This window comes from Xyrauchen texanus, chromosome 8, assembly GCF_025860055.1.
Source record: "Xyrauchen texanus isolate HMW12.3.18 chromosome 8, RBS_HiC_50CHRs, whole genome shotgun sequence".
Taxonomy (NCBI): Eukaryota; Metazoa; Chordata; class Actinopteri; order Cypriniformes; family Catostomidae; genus Xyrauchen; species Xyrauchen texanus.
Genome location: NC_068283.1, coordinates 44,926,161 through 44,937,153, shown reverse-complemented (window position 1 = coordinate 44,937,153; position 10,993 = coordinate 44,926,161). Strand labels below are relative to the sequence as shown.

At 41.9% G+C, this 10,993-nt stretch overlaps 1 protein-coding gene across 2 annotated transcripts in view; it reads left to right on the top strand.

Moving 5' to 3' along the window:
- Positions 1-300: 300 nt before the first annotated feature.
- LOC127648274 (microtubule-associated serine/threonine-protein kinase 1-like) overlaps positions 301-10,993 on the top strand; it is a 33,877-nt gene continuing 23,184 nt past the window's right edge. Inside the window, exons 1-3 of one of the 2 annotated variants that reach the window (XM_052132862.1) lie at positions 301-523; positions 7,893-7,921; positions 9,995-10,080. In XM_052132862.1, coding sequence (XP_051988822.1) covers positions 485-523; positions 7,893-7,921; positions 9,995-10,080 — 154 coding nt within the window. In that variant the 5' untranslated portion in view covers positions 301-484. Of the gene's footprint in view, positions 524-7,889; positions 7,922-9,994; positions 10,081-10,993 lie in introns of both variants that reach the window. The other variant, XM_052132861.1, reaches the window with a different exon arrangement.

Below are 10,993 nucleotides of genomic sequence, written 5' to 3'. Positions count from 1 at the left end.
AAACATGCTGTCTAAGTAGGCAACTCACTTTTAGCCCGTGTCGTGTGTGGAGGAGAGCGTTAAACATCACTGTGATTCAGCGAGAATGAGATGAATGAAAAAAACACCCTGCAGTTCAGTGGAGAGAGAGAGAGAGAGAGAGAGAGAGAGAGAGAGAGAGAGAGAGAGAGAGAGAGAGAGAGAGAGATGTTGACAGTAATGGGAGCGGATGGGCGCGCGGGCGAGCTTTATTCAGTGCGCTCGAGCGCACGCGTTAGTCTCGTGCACGTTCCTTTATGACGTCATGACTATGCGCTCGTGCGTTCAGCGTTCGGACTGTTGCGGGATGCCCGTGTTTAAGCCGCTCATTCATTCTCCCGGCGCACCAGTATCATCTGAATTAATATGTTGGATCCTGACACGAGTCTCCTCCGGTAACACCGTCACATTGTGTCGTCAGCGGTTCATTCACGGGCGGATCCAGCAGCATCTGTAGCATCACATCATGGATGATTCGGGAATAATCCGGCGCAGACGGCTGCAGGTCAGATCACAATGCCTTTAATATTACACTGACACTAAAGCACTATGCTAATACCATGTTTTGGTAGTGCCATGGTATTAGCATGGTTTATGGACCAATACTGTACATGTATAGATGGTTTTTCTTTGGACATGGTACCGTGAGGATGGCATGACTAAATGCAATAGTTATGGAAATGATGATGATTCAATACATACTCTTACTGTGACGTGTGATCATGGTTTGTCAAATTCAGTACATAAAATGAGATCATATTGGCACATTGCCTTTAAAGACCTCTGAATGTTTTGAATGACATGTTTGGAGTGTCAACTCGTCACTCCTTTTCATTAAAAAAGAGGATACAGAGAGGCACTTGCAAAAATGGGGCTTACAATTTGAAGCGTATTAAACCAGAAATGCTATGCTTATAATTTTATAAACGCACTTGCATTATTTCTTCTGTTAAAACTAGTGTATCATTTGAGCTGTAAAGTTGTTGACGTCATCTTATTTGCAGGATTACAGGGTGTAAGGTGTTACGTTGTCATAGTAACGAAGGAAAATTGGCTATAACTTTACACAGATAAGATTATTAAGAGATATTATCACTCTAAAATCATGTTTACATGTATATTGTTTATGTCTTGTGTCTATACTTTTGAAACAGTGAGTATTTTAATGATTATCATCTGGCCCCCATTCACTTCCATTGTAAGTGTCTTACTGTAATCGTGATTGGATATAACTTTACACAGATAAGATTAGTAAGTGATTTTATCACACTTAAATCATGTTTACATGTATATTGTTTATGTCTTGTGTCTATACTTTTGAAACAGTGAGTATTTTAATGATTATCGACTGGCCCCCATTCACTTCCATTGTAAGTGTCTTACTGTAATCGTGATTGGATATAACTTTACACAGATAAGATTATTAAGTGATATTATCACTCTAAAATCATGTTAACATGTATATTGTTTATGTCTTGTGTCTATACTTTTGAAACAGTGAGTATTTTAATGATTATAGACTGGCCCCCATTCACTTCCATTGTAAGTGTCTTACTGTAATCGTGATTGGATATAACTTTACACAGATAAGATTAGTAAGTGATTTTATCACACTAAAATCATGTTTACATGTATATTGTTTATGTCTTGTGTCTATACTTTTGAAACAGTGAGTATTTTAATGTTTATCAACTGGCCCCCATTCACTTCCATTGTAAGTGTCTTACTGTAATCGTGATTTTTGCCTCTTATTTTTTTTTTTAAGAGTGATGAGTCTAAATATTTTTTTGTAGTCCACTTTATGCCACAAATACTAATGATAATGATGATTTAGCTGTACAATGTGCCTATTTGTTTTGAAAAGAATGACACAAATAATAAACAAATCATAATAACAGTTTGTGTGCAGCACAGAGATTCTGCCTCAGAAGGCAGCAGCCTATATAGACAGTAAATCTGGTTAAAGAAAAGTCCCTCCAGCATCCACTCACAGAGACAGCAGCTACTAGTATGCATGCGGCACCCTGCTGCATGATGAGTTTGACCTTTGACCTCTGTGAATGGGTGTTGCACCATATGGCAGCAACAGTGCAGGGGGTGTTAACTGAAAATCAGTGTCTGTGTCAGATGGAGATAGGTGCACCCGAGGGATAGAAACAAATGTTGAAAGGCCGTTATTCTCACACCGAGACAAAAAGTGTGTCACGCATGTTTTAAATGCACAATATAAAACACAAACGCATTCAGTTCTGAGTTTGCATCTGAAGGGCATTAACATTTGGTCTTGACCATGTTTAAATGCCCCTAAATGTCCATGATCCTGCTCGGTTATCAGCCAATGAGACAGACGATTGATTTTTTCGGAACAGGTTGCCAGTAGTCTGTTGTCCGTGTTTAATCACAGAAAACCTCTGATGCACGGGAAATCCACGTCTGTTTTCTTGGCATGGAAACACACTTAGGTTCATGACACTTGGATTATGGGGCTGGCAGAGTAAATGATGCGTTTGCACCAAACAGCGGGCATGAGGCCCAGCTTTCGCCATTTCATTAAAACCGCTTCCTCGATCCCTCATTTAGCAGTCTGATCGTCTGGAATTACAATGGACGATTATCAGACATTGTCTTTATACAACCCATATAAAAGAGATTGGTTGCCAGAATGTTGATATATGGTTGCTTAGATGTTCCAAGTGTTTTTTTTAGCTAATTGCTATGCTGTTGCTATGGTGTTTTGGTTGGTTGCTAGGTTGCTCACTGGAGTCCACCCTCAACAATATGACTCTGCTCCCTCCTTCAATGTAAGTCTTATCCTACGCCAGGCAAAAATACAAAGTTTGATCGCTTATTCAAATGTACGGCTGATACTTCATAGGACATGTCCATATGAATCTGTTTAATTTCAGTGTCCTAACATTAGCATTTTCTGAAGTATGTGCTAATGCTAAGCGTTTTCGAAATGCTCCGTTATCGTTGGATGAAAATGGCGTCTTTGTTTGGATGAGTAGGTAAACAGTGAATTTGATGTGTTTCCAAACAAAAGCTTATTAGTGCGGACACGTCCTACCATCGTCGCTCTGTGGCACTTTTTCTTCTCTCCAGGTTAAATACAACTGTGTCTTTGGCTGTTGACAAGCAAATCGTGTTATGAGTATTATTTGAGATGTAAAGTGTCCAAATCGACCTTTTAAGGTGGAACTACTACACTGCAGGCGTAATCATGTGCCCTTTAAAAAGTGCCCTCTTTTGTCTTTAATTTTCAATTCTTGCCTCTTTTTGTCATCATACGTATTTGTTGAAGTTGTGCACTTCGGTACACAACATTATTTCGCACCACAGGCTCTTTGTAACAGCTTTGTGGATAGGTGCATTACCTTTCCCCTCCTTGTATCGTTGGATGGATATCATGCGGAAGTTAGCGGGTTTACAGGCGTATCATAGTCCTGACATGAGTTGAAAGGTTGGATATAACTTTGCACAGTCAGTGTTGGAAGGTGATTCTGTCACATCAGTCTCATGCTAACACATGTAACATTTAAGCTTTATGGTTATGCTTCCAAAACAGTGTGATATTTGATTATTTTAAACATTTGTATGTGGTGCTGTACACTTGGTGTTATAAGGGAACTGTCTCTCAAACTGTCATTTCCGGCTGCCTTTATCACTCGCGCGCCACTTCAGGCTGATTGGGGACCGGGCGTGCTTCGTTACAGCACGGCTTCGCCCTCCTCCGCACTACACTCCTTCGTCATGGGGAGCCACTGTCATGACGTACACCTCCCACTCCTCTCCGGGGGGAGGGTGTGCCTTGCGCCCTGTCTTCTGGCGGGTCAACGCCACCTTCCTCGACCTGGGATAAAAAATAGGCTACATGGAGTGAGAGAGAGAGAGAGAAAGAAACTCACTCGCCGGTTCTCTGATGCACTGTCGCATGGTCCTCGATCACTCCTCCAGCTGCTCCTCTCTGGAAAGACTGGAGTCAGACCTCCGACCCCCAGTGGACAGAATGCCCCTCCGCATTCCCGGTGACCCGTGGGGACACTCCAACACCCCTGGCAGCGGCTCCATCGCTCCAGGCGGTTGGAAAGTCCAGTCCCCACTCGCCTTGTGGTTGGAGACTGGTCTGGGCGGATGGCAGCGGTGCTCCCCTGGGTGGAATTGTGGAGGACTCTGCGACGGGCATCCCTCCTCCTTCCCGTGTTTCGGCACCAGTGTAAAGGGGGTTATAAAGGAAAGGAGGAGGCGAGAACTGCCTTGACAATATAAATAGTAGTTTAATGATCAACTTAACCAAAAACACACAAACATAACCACACACAGGGCAGCTGCCTGTAATTCTCTCTCTCTCTCTCTCTCTCTCTCTCTCTCGAACTGTCATTTCCGGTCACCTTTATCCCTCTCACGGCCCATCAGGGTGCTTGGGGACCGGGCGTGCATCATTCCAGCCCGGCCCCGCCCTCCTCCGCTCTACATGTGTATGTGTATTACTGTACTGTGAACATGTTTGGTTTTACTGTGGTAATCAACCGCAAGCTACTGAAGCAGTCCATGTAACTTAAAGTGGACCCTGGCCCTTTATACACTATGTAATATAAGTTTCAGGTGTCCCCAGAATGTGTCTGTCAAGTTTCAGCTCAAAATACCTCCCAGATCGTTTATGCTACCATGCCTTTATACCCCTGTTTTGTAGCCTTGTTCCAAACGGGTTGTTTTAGAGTCTGTAGCTTTAAATGCAAAGGAGCTGCTACTCCCCACACCCCTTTCTGAAAGTGGGCTGTTCCTTTCCTGCAAAGTCAATCATCTTACTGTATCGTGCATGGCCAATTACGAGTTATGAAATATGAAAAACAGTAATAGTTTTCAAAAATACCACTATTGTTTCATAATCGTTCAAACAAGCAAATTCAGAAAGCCAAATTGCAAACATTAAAAAAAGTATAAAGTGCAAAACTTACGACTTGCAAATCTGAAGTTGGGTCACGGAGAGTTTGTATCGATTCATCCATGACCCTTGGAAGCAAATCCTTGTGTTGACCATCATTAATGAAGCAGTCCGAGTTAGCACAAGCGGCTCTAGCGAGGAGATAAATATGGCGGACTGTGCGCTGCTCGCTCAGGTTTTAATGAGGGCAGATCTTAGCTACTCAGGTGGATTTCTTCTTCTGCTGTGGGCGGTACCTTTCCCCTTTTGATGTCATGAGGGGCTGCAAATCTGAACGGCTCTGAGACGCTGTTTTTTTATTGATGGGGAAAGGAAAGAAACTAGGGGATGGTATTTTACCATATTTTTGTGGCTGTCTGCACACACTGGGGTCACATAATTATGCTCAAAAATATTGAATAAGTTGATTTTGCATAATATGTCCCTTTTAAGTTGTGTTTACCCAAAGGTAAGAAACATCACATTTGGGATCTCTTTAAAATCTCAATTGTTTCTCCTAGAGAGCAATTGTAGACTTGTGACCAGTAATATTCATTAAATTCTCTTTAAAATAAACTCATGTGCTTAAATGAAATATTTCTAATGGCTTCTAGCAGGAAAATTAATTATCTTTAATAGAGAGAGCGAGAGAGAGAGAGAGAGCTTGTGAGTGTGTTCAAGGCTCATGATGCCAGAGTTGGACAGTCTGTTCACATTCAGCTCCATCTGTCCACATGAGTCCCCTGCGTCTCTGGGTTTGTGGGAAGCTTTTACCGCAGTTGGGAAACAAACTCAATTACAGTCTAAAATTAAACGCATGAGTCACGGCGAAGCAAACGGACCGTGCGAGTCTTAAGTCAAAGTCCAGTTTGACGTGGAAGTCCTTGTATCACACATTCATGCAATCCAGCTCTTTCATTGTCTGGAGTTTTGATGACATCACAAAACGGAACTATTCGTCTTACATTTAAAACAAAACAATATTATTGTGTCATGTTAAATGAACAGAATGTGTATCTAATGGATATTGCTGTGGAATATAATTGGCATTAATGTGCAATTATTCTAACATCTTGTGTTCAAGATGTGGACCTGTCCGTGGTGCTGAAACCATCTCCGAATATATTTCAACCTATTTTCAGTTTCATAGCGAAATTAAAATCAAATCTAATTGTGTCCTCATGAAGTCTGGTCCACTTTAAAATCTAAAAACCTTAAGTATTATAAGTTTAATTGACTAGCAAAGTGTCCAAATGTGGTCTGCTTGGTTTTTCTATCGTTTAGCAACAAGGCTCAGTGGGTAGCACTGTCGCCTCACAGCAAGAAGGTCATGGGTTTGAGTCCCAGTTCGCCCAGGGCCTTTCTGTAGGGAGTTGCATGTTCTCCATGTGTTCGTGTGGGTTTCCATTGGTATGTGTGTGTGTGTGTTGCCCTGTGATGGACTGGTCACCTGTCCAGGCTGTTTCCCTGCCTTCGGCCCGAGACAGTTGGGATAGTCTCTGGCACTACCTGCGACTCTACATAGGCAATAGGAGATGGATGGATGTAAAGATCAGCTGCTGAATGAATGTATATGTGCTGTGACCTGTGCTGTAATCCTCTTATGGCCGTGATCTCTGTTATTGACAGTGTATTGACCTGTAGGGTCACAGAGAGAGAGAGACAGAAACAGATCCAGAGCGTGTAACAGTCTCACGCTGTTTTACACCACTTTAAACATGTCAGCACACCTCACCCGGCCCGTGTTGTCATGGAAACGACATGCTTTTATTGATGATCAATAAGAAACCTGGAACTAATTAAGAACGTGCAGATCAATTATTCAATGCAGAAACGTGTCCTGTTACTTAGTTATCATAATTAAAAACTTGATGTTGTATTTTCTGCAGACTGAAGGTTAATATTTAGTGTGAGAGGTTTGATCAAATCACTATAAGCAACAGTTCTTATCATACACTTCTGAAAGGTTTTGGGTGGTGCAGACTTAAATAATTACAGTTCAAGGACATCCAAGTATTTCTGTTGGTGTGTGTGTGTGTGTGTGTGTGTGTGTGTGTGTGTGTGTGTGTGTGTGTGTGTGTGTGTGTGTGTGTGTGTGTGTGTGTGTGTGTGCGCGCGTGTATTTATCACTTTGTGGGGACCAAATGTCCCCATAAGGATAGTAAAACCCGAAATGTTTGACCTTGTGGGGACATTTTGTCGGTCCCCATGAGGAAAACAGCTTATAAATCAAACTAAATTATGTTTTTTGAAAATGTAAAAATGCAGAAAGTTTTCTGTGAGGGTTAGGTTTAGGGGTAGGGTTAGAATATAAAGTTTGTACAGTATAAAAACAATTATGTCTATGGAAAGTCCCCATAAAACATGGAAACACAACATAATAACGCACACATAATAGACACACGCATACGCATAACAGATACATATAACACACACTCACACATAACACACACACAATACACACACACATATTAAATAACATCGAACACACACATACACATAACACAGACACACATACACACATAATATACACACATAATACACACACACATATTAAATAACATCGAACACACATAACATACACATAACACACACACACACACACACACACACACACACACACACACACACACACACACACCAAGCCACTCTCTCTCATATCCAGTTCTCAGAATACTGAGCCAGTTTTCTTCTGAACTAACAAAGTGTTTAAAGTAAGAAAATATGACATTGTACATTTTTACATTTCAAATGTTTGTATTCAAGTGTGCGTTTGCTGTCTTTCTTAAAAACCATTGACACTTGCTTTGATAACTTGTCATCTAATGCACTGACGTTCAGATGTTTTAAGTGTGACACAAGTAAACAAATACTTTGTGTTTATTTCAAACTAATCTATGATCTCTGTTTTTCCTCCATCTGTCCGTGTGTCTGTGTGTCTTTGGCTCAGAAGGATCTTCCTCTGCCCCGTAAGAACAGCAGGTGAGTTGAACACACCTGAATATCTGATCTCAGCACACTGCAGCGCTACACGAGACGAGGAAGATCATCTGCAATATGTGAACACTTATTGTATGAGGTCAAGAATTATAGTTGTTTCCTCTTCATCCGCTGTCTTAAATGCTGTATATGATAATCGTACAAGACTGTGTACTTAACGTCTTTAATGAGGGAATGAACTACAATCCCATGATGCATTGCGAATAACGTAATTAAATATAAAGCAATGGGAAACTATAAAACTGTTGATATAAAGTTGTTGATTAAAAGTTTAGAAACAATATATTTTAATTGTATTGTAAAATATTCATATATATATATATACAAATATGTGTGTAGGGAGAGTGACCCGATTGCTGCAGAGCTCTTTTGGCGAGCTTTGTTTGCTGCAATTCTCTGATTGGTGGATCTCTGTTCAGGATTATGGGTAGTGTAGTTCTTAAAATGGAACCGCACTGTTAACATGATGTTTTTAACTATGAAGTTGAAATAATGTTCTGTTTTCCCATTGTTATCCTATGTAAACACGTACTGGACGATTGTCTTTGACATCTGCACCACGTCTCACTTTTTCTTAAGCATCTCGTGCAGGGCCGGCACATTTTAAACACCATGTCAAGTTAAAAAGAACTTCAAAAACGCATGTTGTGACACCTGCGCTCGCTTTCTGGTACTGGTCGGGTTTCATTTTAAGGCCTGTGCAGACCTCTATCTATGATGACTTAAAATGCTGTCTAGGTAGGCAGCTCACTAGGGATTGGAACAGAGCTGTAATATGTGAAGTGAGCACAACATGTCTTCCTTTAATGGTCCGTTCTGTCTGTCTCTCTCCATTTCTCTAAAAGCTTCATTCAGTTTGATTTTCTGTGATTGTCAGTTATGTCATACACCGTAACCTCTGGGGGGAAAACATAGTGCACTTAATGTTAGAAGTGAGCTCAACACAGACACACACACACACGATCACAGATCATCTGAACGGATGTAGCGCACCTGCTGCCCTCTTTTAATGCTGTCTTGGTTTCATCCGTTGCCTTCGGGATTTAACCCAGTATTCCCTCTGTACTCTTGCTCTATGTTCTCTAGTGTGTGAGCAAAGCCAGACGCTCCAACCTTTCTCCATCTCACACACACACTGTATGTTTTTCATGTGTGCTGGTTATTTCATCTGTGATTCAGTTGTTTTGCAAACGGCAGTATGTTTCGTCGCTCTAAAAGGTAAAATGATCCATATTTAAATGCAGTTTTAATAGACGTGAAGATGCGGTGAGGTCATTGTTTACCTGCAGCTGTTGACACACAATGACCTTGTTGATGGTACAGAAATAATTAGACCTGCGGTTTTAAGATTTTGTTCATGTGTTGGGTTATTTTTTTATTTTATGGGTACAATGTTTATAATATATGTATTGTGTTTGACTGAATCACAGGTGATTCAGTTCCGTGCATTTGTGAACTCCTTAAGACTCCTGTACTGTATTTTTTTAAACACATGGTATCATGCTATTAGCATAGTATTCTTTGTATGTTTGACATATTTACATGGTACTATAAATGTATAAAGGCTATACATTTTGACGATAAATATACTTGTATTTTTAGTCAATACTGAAACGGGTCAATCTAAATGGGCTATTTTAGTCAGTATATCAAAATCAGATGTAAGTCGAGTCTCTCGTGCACTTCACGTGTGAAGACATTGTGTGTCTGTAATGTCTCTCATACACTCACTCAAGCCATATCAAATAACGTTTACTCGCCCTCCATTAGCGCTTATCTCTCTCTCTCTTTATCATTTCTTCCTCATCCTGAGTCTCTCTCTCTCTTGAGTAGACTGTCTGAGATTAATGACTCTCAAAATGGTATTTTCTTTATCGCTGTAGCTCTACTGCGACGCACACAAACAGTGCAGTGCATTCTCTCCTTTCACATTCTATTATTGTCACACCAGCTCCAGCACACATGTATCTGCTGTGATATGATGCATTAATGTGTGTGTGTGTGTGTGTGTGTGTGTGTGTGTGTGTGTGTGTGTGTGTGTGTGTGTGTGTGTAGTTGCCGCAGTAACAGGAAGAGTTTGATTCTGACCTCCACCTCCCCGACTCTGCCCCGGCCACATTCCCCATTACCGGGACACATCGGTAAGTGGACATGTCCTCCTGGTTCTGATTGATAAACTAGCTAACACTGCTAGACAAACCAGGTCATACTAGCTTAAGGTGGTCAAGCTGGTTTGTTATACATGGTAGCTGGTTTGTTACTGGTTCAAAGTGGTTTATCAGCTTGACCATGGTGGTTTTCTAGCTTTAGCCAGCTTGACCAAGGTGGTTTACCTGCTCTAGCCAGCTTGACCAAGGTGGTTTACTAGCTCTAGCCAGCTTGACCAAGGTGGTTAACCAGCTCTAGCCAGCTTGACCAAGGTGGTTTACTAGCTTTAGCCAGCTTGACCAAGGTGGTTTACCTGCTCTAGCCAGCTTGACCAAGGTGGTTTACTAGCTCTAGCCAGCTCGGCCAAGGTGGTTTACCTGCTCTAGCCAGCTGGACCAAGGTGGTTAACCAGCTCTAGCCAGCTTGACCAAGGTGGTTTACCTGCTCTAGCCAGCTTGACCAAGGTGGTTTACCTGCTCTAGCCAGCTTGACCAAGGTGGTTTACTAGCTCTAGCCAGCTTGACCAAGGTGGTTTGCCAGCTCTAGCCAGCTTGACCAAGGTGGTTTACCTGCTCTAGCCAGCTTGACCAAGGTGGTTTACTAGCTCTAGCCAGCTTGACCAAGGTGGTTTACTAGCTCTAGCCAGCTTGACCAAGGTGGTTTACCTGCTCTAGCCAGCTTGACCAAGGTGGTTTACTAGCTCTAGCCAGCTTGACCAAGGTGGTTTACTAGCTCTAGCCAGCTTGACCAAGGTGGTTTACCTGCTCTAGCCAGCTTGACCAAGGTGGTTTACCTGCTCTAGCCAGCTTGACCAAGGTGGTTTACCTGCTCTAGCCAGCTTGACCAAGGTGGTTTACTAGCTCTAGTCAGCTTGACCAAGGTGGTTTGCCAGCTCTAGCCAGCTTG